This window comes from Lycorma delicatula, chromosome 2, assembly GCF_047948215.1.
Source record: "Lycorma delicatula isolate Av1 chromosome 2, ASM4794821v1, whole genome shotgun sequence".
Classification (NCBI taxonomy): Eukaryota; Metazoa; Arthropoda; class Insecta; order Hemiptera; family Fulgoridae; genus Lycorma; species Lycorma delicatula.
The window spans coordinates 114,777,561-114,797,108 of NC_134456.1; the positions used below are offsets into that span (position 1 = coordinate 114,777,561).

General features: G+C 36.2%; 1 protein-coding gene across 2 annotated transcripts in view; it reads left to right on the plus strand.

The window, feature by feature from the left end:
- Positions 1–396: 396 nt before the first annotated feature.
- LOC142319150 (coiled-coil domain-containing protein 43) overlaps positions 397–19,548 on the plus strand; it is a 30,104-nt gene continuing 10,952 nt past the window's right edge. For both annotated transcript variants that reach the window (XR_012755114.1, XM_075356116.1), the window contains exons 1-2: positions 397–775; positions 15,045–15,266. Coding sequence is in view for 1 of the 2 variants with exons in the window: in XM_075356116.1 (XP_075212231.1) it covers positions 611–775; positions 15,045–15,266 (387 nt within the window). In the remaining variant the exon portion in view is untranslated. The remainder of the gene's footprint in view (positions 776–15,044; positions 15,267–19,548) is intronic.

Below are 19,548 nucleotides of genomic sequence, written 5' to 3' on the forward strand. Positions count from 1 at the left end.
GTACATTGTCTACCTTCAGTAAAATTAGATTCATTTTCGTCTCAGTTGTACATTATTCACCTTACTTTGTGTATTATTTTTGTTTATAATAAACAAGTTTAATAACAGTAAAATACATTTACTGTATGTCAACAAATTATTTATAAATTTAAAATTTATTTATTTTGACGTTTTATTAATTCACATTAAAAGTTACAAACTCCCTCATGAAGTTAATTCGGTTATTCGTGAGAAAACTTAGTTTATTTAAATTAAAACCCCAATTAAAAAAAAAAAAACTAAATACAAACATTTCACTGAAAATAAGAATAATTTAAAATATTGGTGGCATATAAACTGATGGCTTTTGGATTATTTTAACGGCAACCCTGATTCACTCAATATTGTAGTATAATGAAATCAGGTGTGAATAGACGTTTCGTTGTGCGTCCATACTAAAATATTCTTAATTACAGAAAATTATTCGTGTTGATAAAAATGTAAAACAAACTCTCTTTCAGCTCATTTCATACACTTAGTGATGATAATAAAACTTAATTGAAACGTAAAAAGTCGTACATTTAATAATCGAAAATGTTGCAAATGATATAACAGGCTTCGGCTATGAAACATGGCAGCCGTAGAAGACGATTTTGAATCGTGGTTATCTCTGAAATTAAAAGAACTCAACACAGATGAAAGTGTCTTTGGAAGTTACATTAAAGGAATTTTGGATGGAGATGAAACTATAGACGAGAAAACTGAAGCACTTGAAGGAATACTTACGGAAATTACGGTGAGTACCATTAACCACTACGGTAAGACTAAACCATTCTAATTTTGTTAATCCTTTGACCTAAAATGGATTTGTAAACACCGGTCACGTGTGTATTGTGCCCCTGCTGATGTAAGTTTGTTGAAGAGTCAGCTCTTTTGCCATAGGTTTTTAAATTTTGGTCATGTGATTTCCCCAGTTTTTTTTTTCGGATTTGCAAATTTACTATCAATTTTAATTGCCCTTCTGATTTCTTTCTGCACTATAATTTAATGGTAGTTATTTATGTTTGTTAATTTTAATGATTAGAATATGGGTATGCTGCTTTGATATGTTCTCATCAAATTCTGTTTGTCTACATGGTTTTTATCTCCAATGTCTACAAATTATATTTATTCGGTTTTAAAGATAGTATTGGATAATTTAATTTTTTCTTTTGATGGTATTTCTGTTTTTATCATTACATTCTGTAACTGTTGTACAAAAACCCTTATTGTAAACTTTTTTCTGTCAATATGTGGTTTTATATGCTTAATTTCATAATTAGAATCTGCAATTATATGAATTATAGAGAAAAAATTTCAAATATAACTCATGTTCATATCATTTTACTGATGCCAATTTGTACACTTGGAAAATATTGAACTGTGGTTACAAGATGTAGTTTAAAACATATACAAAAAATTTTTAATCTACATGTATATTAAAAATTGTGAACTGCTTGCTTTCAAATTAAGAAAATTTGTTCACCAAGGACTTATTGGCTAATTATCAGCATCCTCTTCAGTGGAGTTTCCAGAAGCAGTGTTGAAAATGGGGCCATATAAAATGTTTAGGAATCATTGCTTTCATGCAGATCAAATCAATATACAGAGTGATTATAAATTATTCAGCACATTTTCGGTGTTAATAAAAAAATAACGAATCATTGTACATACATGCATCTTTTATTGTTGAACAAGGCATTTCAAACAGTTTTGTTTACCAGAACTTACAAGTTCCACATTGTCACCTTTTGTGCTCATCTAAAATGTTTAGATGTTATTCAGTTTCATGCTACATATTACGATGAGTAGCTAAATCTGTCTCACAACCCATCCAATGTTTAGGAAATTGTTCATGTTGGTAGTCCCTAATTTGTAAAACCCGGTATGATGGTGTGCCATCTTATAGGTAGTAATTGGGTTAAATGATGTTCAATTTGTAGTACTGTTTACTCCTGTAACATGTCTAGATAACTAGCACTAGCAACTGCTAGCTCGGCAAAGAAGAATGGTCCGATCACTTCATAAGCCATCAGCACACACCAAATGTTAATTTTCACCACTCATTTTTTTTGTCAAACAGCATTGGGGTTCTTGCTACACCAAATCTGATTAGACTAGATCTGACAAGACTAGAAACATTGAAGGTTAAAGAGACCAGAAACATGAAACAGTCATCAGGGTACTTACGTATTAACGCCACCGCAGCTACAGCTTTATTTAAAAACAAAGTAGTCAACCGGATTTCGGTGGAAAATAGGCCGATATAGAGTTTACCATAGATTCAAAACAGTCTTTTTATTAATTTTAATAAATGGTTATTTATATTTATTTATTTTATAAATATAATTTAACCAAACTTAACCTACGCTCGCTTCGCTCACTAACCTTGACTAATTAACAGGAGTGTTTTGATTATTTAAATAATAAATAATTGCAATAATTACTGAATTTATTAAATAAACACTAAAAAATTACGGTGTTAATTAGTCAAGGTTAGCGAGCGTAGGTTAAGTTTGGTTAAATTATATTTATAAAATAAATAAATATAAATAACCATTTATTAAAATTAATAAAGAGACTGTTCATTTTCCTCCGAAATCCGATTGACTTTGTTTTTAAATAAAGCTGTAGCTGCGGTGGCGTTAATATGTAAGTACCTTCATCAGATATTACTTTTTTAAAAACACATAATTTTTTTATCACTTCATCAAGTCTGGCCTTGGCAAAATTGTAACAGTTTGGTTTGTCATGTGCTTTAATTACATCCACTGACTGAATTCAATTGCAGTATTCCCAATCTTAATCTTGCACAAGTGTATTTACCCAGGCTTTTCTGAAAAGTTTCTCTTAGCCAATCCACAATTTCCTCAGAGACAGAAGGTCTAACAGCACCTTTTTTGTGTACTACATAGCTGTACAGTAAATGAAAAAAATCTACAAACAGTAATAACAGATTTGCTTTCATGAAACCATAATATGCATATTTCCTTCACCTGCATGGTAGCCATTGTTCAACTGATGGATGATCTCCCTTCTTGTTACATTGCACTGGCGTGTTCATTCAAGGTCATCAGTAACTCTAGTACTTGCACCAATATTTGAAAAAAAACCGATGCATGTTTCATTGTTTTGTTCATTTTTTATTAACCCCTAAAATGTGCTAAATGATTTATGTTCATCTTGTATATCTATTCTGCTTGTTTTTGTCAGTGAATACACAATAAACTTGTGCTAGACACTGCAACTATAATACAGAAGCCAATTCATATAACCTTCATATAAATTCATATAATTCTAGGTTCAATTCATATAAAAATAGGTAACGTAAATGTTTTCAAAATTGTAGTATTTGGAGCATTTACCAAGAAATTTTGACAATGCTCATTTTCATCATGTGTTGCAGATAATAGTAAACATAAATTTAATATGGTGATGGATAAATCATTTTTCTTTATGGTTTTAGCTTACAGAAGGATTCTAAAAACTGTGGTAAAAGCATAAACAGTTTACAAATGGTCGAACAGCCATTTGTTTTAAAATTTTGTAATTTAATATGGAGTGATTTGATATCGATCCAGACTCATCATACCAACTTAACCATCTAGAAAGTTTTAATAAACCTAATAAAAGTCATTTAATACACTCAAATGTGTTATATCTTTATAAACAGGATTCTATTACAAAATTGTAAACTCTGTTGAAGTGCAAGAGATAAGTAATTTCAGAATAAATTTGCACAATAGCTAAAACAAATTATTAAACCAATAAATTAAATTAAGTTTCTTGTATTATATATAATAAGCTATTTAAATGTGAATGGAGCTCTATTGACATGCATAGTAGTTTACCTCCTCGACCTTCTTCCAAGAATCAATGTCAGTACACCTGTGTAGACATACATTTTAATAAAATGTTAAGTGAAATTTGTGTACCCAACACTTCCAACTGTTTAGGCTATTTTATTTTACATACCATTAATATACATCCATACTTTTATTTAAATACTGTCTTTTAATGAAGGGATTACTGTAAAATTCATTGAAGTCTATAAGAAATAATAAATAAATTCGTCTATGGAATATCAGTAAATAGATTTATAAAATTAAACAAGTAAGAGATACAGCATATAAAGAAATTGAAGAAAAATACTTTCAGGGTTTTAAATGCCCAAAAAGTAGAATGGAGGTTTTGCTATCAACATATAAAAAAAATTAATAATAAAGAAAGATTAACAGATCAGCAGCAAGTAGCAATAACAGTGTTTACGTACTAACGATTTTTGACATAGTTGGAGGAAAACTAAAGGCTTGGACATGAAATTCTTCTTTCAGTAAATTTATTCTAATTTTTGACTACATTATTTTGTTTCAATTAATACTTATTAACTCTGCAACATTTTAAATTGAATGATTATTTAGACCCCGTATGATGTGTGGAATTAATACTTCTAATTTTACTATATTTATTTCCTAACCATTTCCAAAATTTCATAAAGCTGGTATAATTTGCCCATTGTTAATTTCTTCTTCATTTAAAAATCCCCTTTAGCATAAAACCTGCTTTGACTTGTTTTCATCCAATTTTTCAGCGCCCAAGTTCTACCTTAATCAACAGCAGATGAAGTAATGTAACAGCATCTGTTTATTAAGCACTATAGCTTGTTTGTAAATAAGCTAGAGGTTTAAAAAAAAAATTGAGATTAAAAAAAAATGAAATCTGCTAGCTAGGTTACTAAACTCATTTTCCACTGCTCCTTGAGCTATAGATAAACAATTAACATTTTTTGTTCCTTTAATAGTGTGATTATATTTTTTTATAACTTAAATTCTACACTTCACTTACACTCATACATACCAACCTCATTCATCCTCTGAAGTAATACCCGACTAATTCCCGAAGGCCAAACAGGAAAAAGGAAGTTCACTTAAATTGGCTACTATAACTTGCTAATTAGAAAAATATTTTACTATCATTTAAATACTATATTATCTAGTACTTATTTAAAAAGCTAATTTCACATATGTTTTCCTAAAATTTAAAATATTTTAGATATACTATTTATGATGCAGTTACAACATAAGGTTACCTTTAATAAAAAAAAAAAAATAGGGTCATTCAGTGTCAAGTAGACCAGGGGTCCCCAGTTGACCATCTCCACACTTTTGCTGCAGTGTTAAATGCCATTTTACCAAAAAGCTCTATATTTACTACAGCTGATTTTCTGTAATCTCTTGAAAAAAAGGGTATTTACTGGTAGTTCGCACATACATACAAAAATTCCTATTTTTACTTATAATTTTAAAGTTAATAATAAAGCTACAGGTTTGAGTTATAATACTTTTGGTTAACATTTTATGCAGAATTCAATATGTTATTCACAAGTTTTTTTAGCATCTGGATTTGATATATAGCAGCTGAAATTCAGCAGAAAAGTTGTTGCAATATTTTGTAGTTTGAGCTTATCTAGTACTTTAATCAGAATGAGACTTACCTTAAAAAGGGAATAATTGTATGTAACATCCTGAAGTTTAAAAGCAACTGGAGGCTTATGTCAGGAAATATTCATCATCAAATTTGGTCAAAAATATTACAGCTCAATTTTTTACCTATCTTTGAAAGTTTATATCTCGAGTATACCTTCTTAGATTTTGTTAATTTTATAATAGTTAAATAGCAACTTTTAAACTACAAATCCAAGCAGTATCTTTCAACAGGTAAAAAACAAAATCTGAGAAGGTATACCTGAGATATTAAGGCTTCGAAGATTGGTAAAAAAATTATGATAAAAAACTTTCGATCAATTTTATGTTGGATTTCTCCTGATGTATGATTCCAATGGCTTTGAAACTGCAGGATCCTACACATAATTATACCCTTTTTCAAATTACAAAGTCTCATTCTGATTAAAGAATTAGATAAGGAAATATATAAACTGAAACTTGTGACTTCCTAAATGTTGCAACAAATTTTTGGCCGAGTTTCAGCTGTTATATCTCAAAGCCAGGTTCCAGAAGAAACTTGTGACTAACATATTTTGATATAGCATAAAAAGTTAAGCAGTGGTACCAAAATTCGAATCTGTATCTTTATTATTGTCGTCAAAATTGTTAGTCAAAGATAACAATTTTTACATGTGTCCACAAATTATAAGTAAGTACCTCTTTTTCAAGAGGCCACAAAAACTCACCCATAGCCGATAGAGCTGCAATTTGATAAAATGGCATTTCAGACCATGGGTAACCTCAATCAAAAATTTATTTGGAGATGGTCAATTGGAGATGATTTTCAAAACTGGACCACTTGACATGAGATGACCCATAAATAAATTCTTAAAATTTTAAGAAAGTCATATTTTTTGTTAATGGTTTAAAATTAGCCACATGTGGACCATCCAAATTGCAAGTGCTTCTCGAATAGCAATCCTTTAAGTGGCATTTTCAGCTTGAACTAAACCAGAAATCACAGAGGACTTAAATCCCATGTTTAAAAGAAATGTGGGAAACTGCATATTCAACAAAAAATTGGTGAGGATGTTGTCTTACTGACTGATGTCCGTATGTTGCTAATTTTTTAACAGTTTATCTCTGTGCTGGTATTCTATGGTATATACCATGTTGGAGTCAGCAGATAACATGCTCATATTTATCAATTGTTTGATTTTCTGGAGAATATTCATAATATAAAATTCCATGGTAATAAATAAAACTGTTTCAGTTTCACTCTACTCTTTATTTGTTTTGCCTTACTTCGTCTGGGATGGTTTGAAATCTTCCACTCTGATGACAAAGTTTCTGGGTAGTCATTACTTATTTCCAGTGACTAAACTTCACTTTTGGGAAGTTAATTTGGACTTAACTTCCCAAAAGTGAAGTTAAGTCACTAACTTGCCCTTGACAAGGTTTTGGGAAAGTCAGAATTTCTGTTGACATAATCCAATATATCCTGTGTTGTCATCCCAACCCCGTCGGGGAAGACATCCGCCTAGTGACGTTCCGGTCGCCACAACACCCCCACCGTTCCTTGCCCTGTTGGGCTTTAACGGGAGTCGTCTATCGCCCTCTGACTTTTTACATCTCATAATAATAAGCCTGGCCTCGTTGGGATGCCACGATCGATGCAAATGTCTCTGCAGAAATTTGCATCGGTGATTTAATAACTCAGCTTATTGCCTTCGCTGTAGACCTCTTCCGGACATTTTGAATGTCCTACATCGTCTCTCCCTCTGAACTGGCTAACCAAGCTCGCGGAAGCGCGAACCCCGCGCTTAGTTCTAATTATGAGCTAATTTCGTGAATGTCTCGTAATTCGAGCCAAAATAACCACAACGTACCACCAAACATGTTGATCGCAACAATAAAAATTAGGCCTAGTTCCCTTAGTGAAACTCATCTTACTCTTTAATAAACCCCTGACTTAGGTTAATTATGGACTCCGGTCTGGTCTACAAGGGAGATCGCCTACTCCTACTCAGTTCCACCGCAGAGTCCCGCGTGACATTCATCACATAAACCTATCGTCGAGATGCCGCTACACCTCAGGGCTGCATGGTGTCCCATGCCTTTCGGTAGTGCAGCCGCATCCCGCCAATAGTGTCGTTTGCTCGTTCTAAAATGCCGCTACACCTCACGGCTGCATGGCAACCCATACCCATCGGCAGTACAGTCGCTGTTCCGTCGACTGCTTAACAAAATGACACCTCTTATCTGACTAACCGTCTGCCAAAGCGCCTACCTTCGGCCAATCAACTGTCCAGGCGGACCCTAGCCACCCAGGTTCCTACTCTACTATCTACATCCCTTCGGCCGTCCTGCGCAGGGCTAGGAAGCGAAGGAAGCCAGCAACAATCACCCAGTCTCTGCGAGTCCTCCAGTTGACCCGCAAGTCAAAGAAGGAGTTAATTCTCTCAAGTTCTCTTACAACTCTGGTACTCTCACCGGGGACAGACACACAGGACATGGTGTCCATCGTATCATCGACCCTACAGTCCGGAGTCAACCAACCTAAAACCTAGCCAAACTATCCCTAAAAGCACCATGTCCCGAAAGAAATTGAGTAATGTGCCGATTGGGGGAAACTCGGCTAATTGCTCGCAATTCTCTAACATTTAGAAAAATACCATGCGTGTATCGACCAGTAGAACAATCGTTCCACCTAGCTTGCCAATAATCAAAATCTTGGTCTTTAATTTCCCGCATACGCCCTGACGTAAGAAGGCCTCCCTTCTTAGAAATATACCGCTGGCTACGTTCCGTAGTCGAAATGTCCAAGGGTTTTATGCCAACGATCACAGTGACTACCTCTCGCGAGACATTTCTGTAGCCGCCAACAGCTAGCAATAGAAGGCGCTGGGCTCGCAAAAGAATGTTCCTATAACATTGGAATTGTAAACAATGTGCCCAGACGGGCGCAGCGTACAACACACAGACACCTTTGTAAAGAATACACATGGTACGATAGTTCAACCCCCAGTCGGATGAATGACTACGGACAACGAAGAAAGCATCGACGGCCTTCTTCGCTACAAACTGGAGGTGCTCCTTGAAGAGAAGTCTCTCATCAAAGATAACACCCAGATACTTCTGAACGGTAACATACCTAATCGGAAGGCCGTCCATCACAACCGCGGGTGACGGGTTGCAGCTAGATGAAGGACCCTTCATGAACAGCATAGTTCACTGAAAACCATCTTATGCTGAATACTCCACAACCTTAGTACCTTACATGCCTGTGTCGCTCTTAGCTCGATCTCGGCACCCGATTGCCCTCGACCAGCAGCAGCAGCCCATAGTCGGTATAAGTCACGATGTGACAGCCACTGGGCATACGCAATCGCATGAAAGAATCGAATCAAACGACCCAGACGAGTGGACCTAGAACACTGTCTTGTGGACAACTTTTAGACCTGTCTAAAGGTAAGGAAGACTTGTCTTCCCTACCTCCGAACTGCCGTCACGGAGGACAACAGTTCTGTCGCTGAAATAACTCGAGAGAGTTCTAATCTTGTTTAGCGTGCAACCACACTGCTGCAATTGAAACAAGAGGGCCACCACAACTTATTGAAAGACCCGAATATATCCAAAAAGATACAGAGTACATACTTGCACTCGCTTGCTGAAGCCAAATCCAAACCCCTAAAAAGCGTTTCCTCTGTGCCTTTGCCAGGGCGGAAACCATACTGGTCGTCTATCAGCATGTGATAAGAAGTTAGCCTGCTGATAATGCGGAGGTACAAAACCACGAAAACCTTACCTACTACAGGTAAGAGCATCAGAGGATGGTAAGAGGAACTTACAGTGAGGTCCTTGTCGCCACCCTTAAAGAGCAATTTCAAAACACCAAGTTTCCAACATGCTGGGAAGTGCCCAGCAAACAACAACCTATTGAAAACCCTAGTCAATGGACCAAGAATCATAGGCAAGGTGCGAACAATGAGCTCCACTGTGATACTATCATATCCGGGGGCTTTATTCTGTGCCAGGTACAACTTACTTGACTGACTTCCGCCTCAGTAATTTCTGAAGACACAATCTCAGAGCGAAAACCTACAACGGACACGTCGATGATACGAGGTCTCACCAACTTCGGTATTATCTGGAAGTAGATCATCCATCAGATGAGTGAGGACACGATTGTCTATAGAATGTCCTTTTTCCGCTTATGACCAAGAACTCTATAAACAACACCCCACGCTCCGCTCTATGTCATAAACTATGACACGGGGCCTTCTCAAACATTTGGGGTCTACCTTGACCTCAAGCTTCTTGACTGCTGGAGTGTCCTTCATGATTTGTATTGTCTCCTTGTTTTCTGCCACAACTACCAGCCCTTTGCTGGTCTCCTTAATGTCCCTAATTTTCAGGTGATTTCAGTCACCACGAAGGGCTGCCCAGAAATCAGGCTTCAGCTCTTGGCTCGTGGTCTTCGAGCCCTCTGCCTTATTAACGAACAGGACCTCCGGCTTCTTAGCAGTCTTACTGACCTCATGCTTGGTCTTCAGCATGTCAGCGTAGCGCCTGGGTTACGCTGGAGCTTGGACCACCTTGGAAACAACTTTCACCTCCTTGGGCTTGGAGGCCAAGGCTTCAAAACCCTCACACATCACCACAAAAGCCTTCCTAACCTTAGCAAGGTGGGGAAGAATAGTCTTCCTTGCTCCTGCGCTTACTCCGCCGGGAAGTCAGTGCAGGAGCACAGGAGGGAAGTAGATTTCACCAGCTTCTCAAGCTGACCAAGAATCGCATCAAATTACTTAACGAATTTTAGTAAGTAGTCCAGATCCTCCTGGACTTTAGCCAGCGGGGTAGAAATACCAGGTTTTCTCTTCGCCTTTTTGAAAGCATTTACTACTGGGTAGGATTGCATCTGATGGGTGCCCCTGTTTCCATCGCGTCGCTTACCTCATCCTCTGAGGAGCTCGTCGACTGCACTGGCTCAGGCTTCCTTTTCCGCTTGAACTTTCATACTTCCTGAAACTCGGACATGGCCGAAGTTTCCTTATCGCTTAACACGCTAAACTGTCCTAACAAGATTCTCGCTGTCTTCCTCCTACTTTACTAATTTGGGCAAGCCCACAAACGTGACAACTGCAGCGAGACAGGCAGCCGGAGACCTTGATATTCTCCTGGCACACTACGCACTTCTTTGCTGCTGCCTGATCGATTAAATGCAATACCTACGGCAAGAAACCATGGATTACTGCTCTCGTTCTAAAAAGAGCGCGAGGAGGACTAAAGGGCGCTACCCTTTACTCGTTACGGAGGCTTACGATAAGGCTTACATAATGGCGAGTGCGATTCTGGCCCCACCACTACCAGGCTAATATATAACAAGTGCGTGGCACAGGAAAGCTTTTTCCTTGGCCAACTACACCTACAGGAGGAGAAGAAGAAAGTTCTCTGGTTGGCCCAACATATTCAATGGAAGTAGTACCTTCCGGCAGATGCCAACATCCCTGCTGGAGCAGCAGGCCTGGCCGTCGGGGCCACCAGCAGGAGCCAGCCCAGCATGAGATTGCTCAGAGAGAACTGCCTCAGCTGTGCTGGGAGAAGACTGCCGACCTGACACTGCAGGGTTCTGGGGGCACCACGCCAATATTGTAGTGGAAACTCAGCTGCTGCTGAGGGGAAGCTTGGTTCGATTCCAACAGATAATCCAACATCACCGGAAACCAGTTTCCAGACCCAACAGTCCTCCTCAAGATTACTGCATAGAACACACAAATGGCCCTTTTTGGGACCACCACTAAAAAACTCACTTGAGGGACTTGGGGTAGTCCCTTTTAGGGCTACCACAAGGTTCTAAGATGCCTTTTTTTGTTGAAGCCATTTGGTTACTACACACACACACACACACACACACACACGCGCGCACATACAGGTGATGGAAAAATTACTCTGCATTTCAAAATACTTATACTTTATTTATTAACTACAATTTTTACAAGAAATGGATACGAGAGGAAAGCATGAGGTTCTATATCTAAAATTTGATATGGCATCAGATTTCACTACCAGCTTCTCAAGCTGACAAAGAATCGCATCAGTTGATTTCACAAGTAACTGTTGTGGAATGGAAGACATTCTACAATTCTTGTACACAATTCCAATTCCCTTCAAGTTCTTCCAAAGTCTGGTTTGGTACAGTAGGCTTATTCCTTTAACCAACCCCCCCAAAAAAAAGTCACAGGATCTTAAGTCAGCACTCCTGGCTGGAAACAGATATGGTTCACAACGACCCATTCATCTTCCATGAAAGTGGACATTCAGCCATTCATGAACAACAATAACAAACTGTGGAAGGACCATCTTGCATGAAAATAAAATCTTCAGCATTCTCCTAGCACTGATAACTGGTCAGAATTAATTTTGCAGCCTGGTAAGATACCTTTCAGCACCCATGGTATCTCAAAGAATGAATGTATATTTACAGCTGGTCAGAAGTCATCTCACACCACTCTCTTACTTTGGGCTGATTCTGCATTTTTCAGAGATAATAAGAGGATCTTCTTCTGCCCAATAGTGGCAGTAATAATGATTCACAAACCCACCTACGTGAAATATCACTTCACTGCATAAGAAGATATTTTTGAAAAATATATGACTGATCTTCTACCAAGCCAGGTGTGTTCTCCCCAAACTCCTTGCAAATGTTGCAGTCGTAAGCAGAGTAACCACTCTCAAACAGAGTTGCATTGGCAATAGTTCTCATTTAATAAAGATCAAACTAAAAAATAAATAAATCTGTGTTTTAAAATAGGGAGTTAACTTTTATATAACCACCAGATAGTCAAATAAAATTGTAAGTGATTTTGGAATGTTACTTCATCCTCAGCAGTCACATTATCTTACCATAGTTGATATAAGAGTTCTTAATTTATTCACTCAAGTATATACATAGTAATGAAATTTTTTAATTTTACTGTTAATTTTTTTTTCAATTATGTTTAATTTGTATATTTATTTAATTACTGATGATGGAGTAACTTTCTTGAAGTTCTACAGTTAAGTAAGTGTTCTTACCAGATACTGAATGTATCTGGTGGTTAATATATATACAATTGTTTAAATCATTTTATTTGATGTGGTAATGCAATATTTGAAGAAATAATATATATATATATATTTTTTTTTTCTTTTTCTGTTTATAGTGATAACATATCCTACCCTACTAAATGGCTTTTGTATGTGTATTTGTGCGCGCGTCCCCTTTACCTTAGCACCGGAATATACCAATCACTAGCGGAAAATCCCGATTCGTTAGTACATGTCTCGTGGTGGTCAGGTGTATACTTATATCATTACATATCAATATACCGTATATATATATATATATATATATATATATCGAAGTTTTGGGAAAATTTAGTACTTTTTAACTAGATCCGAATTTGCGATTTTCGGTCGAAAATCGCAAATATCTTGAAAACGTCCGTTCTAGCGCTCCGAAAACTTTTTCGAGCTCACAACGAGACCCCATCCGCTCCCAGTCGTACTCGTCGAAGTGCCGCCTCGCCCCCCCCCCCCCCCCCCCGCCCACAACCCGGAGCGCCATTCGGAAATTGGGAAGGGGGCGCGATTGGGTGTCACCGTAATATCTCGGCAACCTCTCGTCCGATTTTCAAGATTCAAACGGCGTATGTATCAGCAAGTCGAGCGCTAACTGTTTAACGCATCGGCTACACTCTTGATTGATCGGATCGTGGTTATCTATGTTTTGATTGCACTCGCCCACCATAAAACGTGTTGATCCGATCTTCATTAAATACGCTCAAATATGTGCCCTAGCTCAGCTATAAAGTATAAACTTATGAAGATTAAAAAGTAAAAAATAAAAAAAAACTTTTTAAAACACCACTCTTAAATTAAATGCACTAAAATGTAAAAAATAATTTTAGGACAGTATCTCAGAATGTATTTGACAAGCTTCGATGGTGTGATATATTAATCTCCATTTTTAACAAGTTAAAAATTTTTGATTTTTTTTTTATACAATTTTTTCCAATTTTTTCCTTATACATGTTGGCACCCTACTCTTTAGGCCATTCATCACATGTAAGAAAAAATTGGCAAAAACATCAAATTTTTAATTTGAAGCTATGACTTTTACATAATCTTACGTGTCACGATCAAAGCTTGTTGTTATATCCATTCTGAGATACTGTCCTAAAATTATTTTTTACCTTTTAGTGCATTTAATTTAAGAGTGTTTTAAAAAACTTTTTTCTACATATTTTTTATTTGATTGTTTTTCTTCATAAAATAATGATCTATAACCAAAAAGTAGGCACCAGAATTTTTACTGATCACTAGCGGAAAATCCAGATTTGTTAGTATCAATTTCTAGAGTTAATTTTCAATTTTTACTTTTTGTTATATCATTTTCATCATTCAAAAAAAAAATATTTTTACACAAGAGGTAATCAATTTTGTATACCTAATTTGAGATGCTGCCCGTCAGGGGAACCCACCCAGAGGGTCTAGCTGCAGAAGCATGCTGTAGGCATGCCCTGCAGCTAGTATAGTATTAAAAGTATCATAGTTATCAGTGTGCCGAAGTAAAAGCAGAATTCAGTGTTGATCTTCAGGTATTGAATCGTATTAAAAGAATATACATCCTAGAAATAAGGCACTCATCACCTTCCTTATTGAAGGAAGGTCTTTTATCAGCAAAAGAGTATGCTATCACTGTAACAAATATTTAAATTCAGGTGATACGAGACACCCAATTCCTCATGCTTTCTCATAATATTGTTTATTTGTGTGTTGAAAATTTTATAGTGCTTGCAAGATTTTTTCTCTTTTATTTTTATCTGAGCATCTTTAGTTTTCAGTATACATACACTTATATAGTTCCGACACTTACATATCAAACAGAATGAAAATTTCAGGAAACCTTTAAGAGAATGTAAAAGATCTTAATGTCAATCCATGTTAACTTTTTTGTGATCCTATGACGTGAATCACAGCCATAATTATCAAGGATGGTTAGTTAAATCAATAACTTAATGACCAAAGAAAGCACACAATAAACCTTACTGTGTATGCAGACTCATTGATTATATCATTGCTATCCATGTCTATCACTCAAGTTACCATACCCCTGGATTTTAAATTTTCTTAACATTTAAAAATGTATATTGATGTAACAATCAGAGCTGGTTTTAAACATTTCTAATGCTGCTTTTAAACATAACTAATGCATTTGTGTCTGGCATGTCATTGAATACTGATTGTCATTAGTCATTACTGATTTGTCATACTGATTAGTCAATACTGATTAGTCATTGAATACTGATTTGCTTACTTCTTGTGTAATTACAGATAAAAATATTGAACTTTACCATATTTACTGTAATCTATGTTCTTAATTTTATACTATTTTCAGGTCTGAAGTGCCTATCAAATAAAACTGGGCTGAGTACTACTAAAACTCTATTTTAAATGTGTCAACGAATGATTACTTAATGCAATAGATAGTTAATGTATACTTTAGTCTTCTAATGATGAGATTTAAATTTTTTTTAGGAGACTGATATACCAGTTCATTGCCAGCAAATACTTGATAGATGGAAATCATGTCGTCTGCTTAACAGTGTAGATAATGATGGACATACAAAATCTTTGGAAAACGTTGAAGAAAAATTGGTTCGTTTGATGGAATCTAATGCCCCTTCTACGACTGTCCATAGAAATTATACAGAGGAAGAAAGACGAATACGTGAAGCTATTTTAGCTCAGTACAGTCAGGTATTTTTGCTTTATACATAATTTTTGTCTATATCTATGTTTATGCTTAAGTTGTTTACAAGTGTGTCTATCCAACCATTTTCCAAAATTTCTGTTTTATTTTAATACTGATATGCATGCAGATTTTTTAAAATCTGTAATGTAATGAAAAAAATTTATTTGGTCAGATCATTCATTTGACTGGTGTCATAATTTTTATAATTTATTTGGTTATCTAACTTTTATAAAACTCTCTTCAATACTAATTTTTAAACCTCAGTGTATTTACTACATCTTGGTTATCTGATGTATATATATATTCATTACAATATTTACAATATTTGTTTTCCTATACAATATTTTGTCTTCCATACTTCCTTTTATTATTTTATTAACAAAATCTGGATGTTACAAGGCTCTTTATCCTAGTTTGCCGATTATTCTACTGGATTCAGGTACATATTTTTCCTTCTGTTCATATTATTGATCCTATTAACTTTCAACATCCTTCTGAAGCACTGCATTTCAAAACTTGGTTTTTCCCATTGTCCATGTTTTTCTATTATAAGTGTTATACTCTGCATAAATATCTTCAAGGATTTCTTTCTAATTCTTTTAGATTTATGTTTGGCACTAGTAGACATCATTTTTTTTCATCTCTCTCCTTGCTTGTGCTAATTTTCTCTTGATGTCTGCATTACTTGATCCATCATTTGTTATTTATTTACCTAAGTAAAATTCTTCCACTTTTAAGTATATTATTTTCCTGTATCTTAGCATTTGATTATTCATTATCATCACCTTTCATTTTCTTTGGTTTAAACTCTTCTATATTATGAAAATAAACTTTTCAACTTTAGAATAATAAATTCATACAATTCAGCAATTCTTTCAGCTCACTTAATTTCTCTTTTCTGCCAAAAGAATCCATTGGCAAATATTAACATTGTATTTTTTCCTTGAATGCTTGCTGTACTTTCATAATATTCCTTCACTTCCTGTAGTGCTGGCATGTAAAAGTTAAAAAGCAACAGGTATAGATACATCTTTGTTTTACTTCTTTCTGAATCAGAGCTAGGTTTACTTCTTCTAGCCATGTAACGGCTGCCTGGTTCTTGTATAGATTATGTTAATCTCTGCTTTTCCTATACCAGTGTATAAAAAAGAATATCAAAGTTTTAATCTTAGATGAGGTGTACAGTGTAGATTTACGGCTAAAATCTAAGAGCAAAAAGGACAGTTTTAGTTGCTCATGTGGCTTTAGATTGATCCTGTAACTTTCTGCTACACATTGTAGTTAGCAAAGGTGCCAACTCCTGAACAGAAATCCTTTGTATTTTGCAGTTTGCTAAATGTAAATCTGTAGTTGCAGTTCAACATGTCAGTAACATTCAGTGCTGGACTAATCAGTTTGAAACAACTTAATGACTGCGTAAAGGGCAGAGTACAAATGACCAAGGGTGTCTGAAGAAAATTTTTATGTGTTAGGGAGTCTTTGTGTAAGGTTAAAAAATTTGTTAGAAACACTGACTACAAACTAGCATTGCCTGTGATGACAGTGTGGAATATTTTAAGAAAATGTGTACATATATTATAGCTGTGACAGGCTTTAAAGCGTACTTATTACGCATCATGACAGATTCATGAACAAAATGTTGCATGCAGTGTGATGACATTCTTAAGTTGACATTTCATCTTAGTGGAAAAGTTAACATACATGATGTACATATTTGGGGATCAGAAAATCCCCATAAACTTTCACAATGTAAAAGGGACTCCCCAAAATTAAATGAGAGTGTGAGTAGTAAATTGTCAAAAGTAAATTTAAGTATAATACCCTTTTTTTCTTTTTTTTAAGAGGTGGAGGGACCCCGTTTACAGGTGTTGAAGCACAGTGTCAGACTCACTGACAAGTTTCGCAGGATGATATTAGGTGTGTATTGTATTCCTGCGCACTACTGACTAAACCTCCACCCCTGGTTACCCTCTTCCTGGTACAGCTTGTACCAGGGTAAAAGGGGGTAAAATGCCCATACACACAATCAAACATTACTCAGAAAGACACACATGAACAAGATGACATAAGGCAAAAGTGCATCATGCATGCAACACAAGTTAACAACAACCACAGACTACACATGTCACTACACATCCATCCTTTAACAATAACACGTCGTCAAAACTTACTCAGCATATAACAGCAACACACCAGTCACACACCATGTATACACACACATAATCATATCTTAGACACATCCCTCAAAAAAACAGTCATAAACAGTCAGTGGCAAACAACATACTTACCACAGGCCACCATCGGATGCATAAGAGGAGTATCCCTGACCTCATCATACTCAGGCGACCCCCACACATACAGGTGATTCCCTAGGCATTCAGCCGAGAGCCTGTCCTCCCAAATGTCCTCCGGCGACCACTTCTTTGCCTGCCCCTGTGGAACTTCTCCCAGGTGTAGAGCTCCTGCATTACCTTCCTGGCCAATATTGCTATTGTCGTCCAATTACATGCACTCTCAAGCATTATCTGTTGCACTCGTCAGGTGAAAACATCCCTTCTGCCTACTGCTTGCAATGCTTCACTCCTATGATCCTTGAATCTGGGACAGCTGAAAAAAATGTGGTATGCTGTCTCATCCATACTTCACAAACCAGACAGCATGGGGAGTAGTAAACTCTGAACCTATAAAGGTACTCTCTAAATCCCCCATGGCCTGTCAGAAACTGTGTAATATAAAAATCCAGTGAGCCATGGGTACACCCACACCAACCCTCCAGGTCCCTGATCATGCAGTATGTCCATCCACCCCTTTCAGTACCATCCCACCACCTCTACCATTCATTACCTTCTCAAATCTTCCATGATGGAACTTGCTAGTCTCCTTTTTTCAGTGGGTTTAAAGCATCTTGTTCTTTCATCCTCTTCCTACAAAGAATCTCAAGGTCTACTGGTAATATTCCCGCTAAGATTTTCACAGCCTTGCGGAAAACCGTGCAGTACGCTGCTGTGATTCTTCTTTGTATCGCTACGAGATATTTACCATATTTACGTATATTTACCATATATGGTGACTCCTCCCCAGACTTTGGCACCATATAGTAGCACAGAGGACATGATGCTAGATAGCAACTTCCTCCTCTGCTGGCTGGGGTCCCCCATTATTCAGTCGCAAACAAGCTATTAGCCACCTTACTTGTTCTACCTTTTGACATGTCTTTTATAAAGTCTAATATCCTGACGAAAAGTTTATTGGTCATTCATTTTTGTTGATGCAAGCAAAATAGGAGTTGCTTATTTGGATTTACTGCATAGATAGCCTTTCACTCAACTTCATTGTGGACCAGAGAATTTTGTTTGGCAACAAGGTGGTGTGCCTCCTCACTGGCATAACTCTGTCCAGGATTGGTTGAATGATGTTTTCCCCAACCACTGAATCAGTTGACATAACTTTGACAAGGTCACCTGATCTGGACCACTTGTAATTTTTTCATTTAAGGTTTCATGTAGGATCTTGATGTATGTGCCTCTGCTACCTTTTCAGTTTGAGGCAAAGGATTGAAGCAGTTGTCACATCCATTACTACAAATGTGCTGGTTAAAGTAATGGAAGTGTCATGCAACACACATCCAACTGATAAACTCCATCAGTTGGATCTGTGCCTCATGACAAAAGGTTCACACATGGAACCCAAATGTAAGAAAAACTGTGAGAGGTACTCTGTCATTTTATTTGGGGTTCATTGCTGCAATTCAAAGTTAGGAAATATTAAATAGTTTTAAAACTCTGATTTTTTTTTTCTACATTGTATTTAACTTTAAATTTTCTGTAAAATATTAAGTATTGTTTTATTCCATTTTAGATTATAAACTGCTTTATCCAGATCCATTAATGCCATGTAGGTGGCTTTATTCTACTTAAGCCTGCCTTCTAAAATTTGTTTTCCTCTCCCTGTTATAGGCATGATCTTTTTGAAATCAAAAAAATTCATCTAAACATAGGTTTGTAAATGCTTTGTTTTCGAGTTATGACAAGTGAAAGATTTCAGCTCTTCTTATAAAAAGAAGCCAAACTGTAATTTATGGAACCCAGATTAAGGAGTAAAATCGATGTTTTCTTTATAATTTGAGCTGGAAAATAAGATAAAACAGGTTCCAGAACTGTTAACTCCGGTAGTTTTTAAGATATCCGATGTAAAATGCGAAATTCAGTGTCGAAAAACAAGTTTTTTAGGTTTGAGTGCAATAGCTTTGTTAAATGACTAATAAATATGGAAGATTTAGTAGCAAAC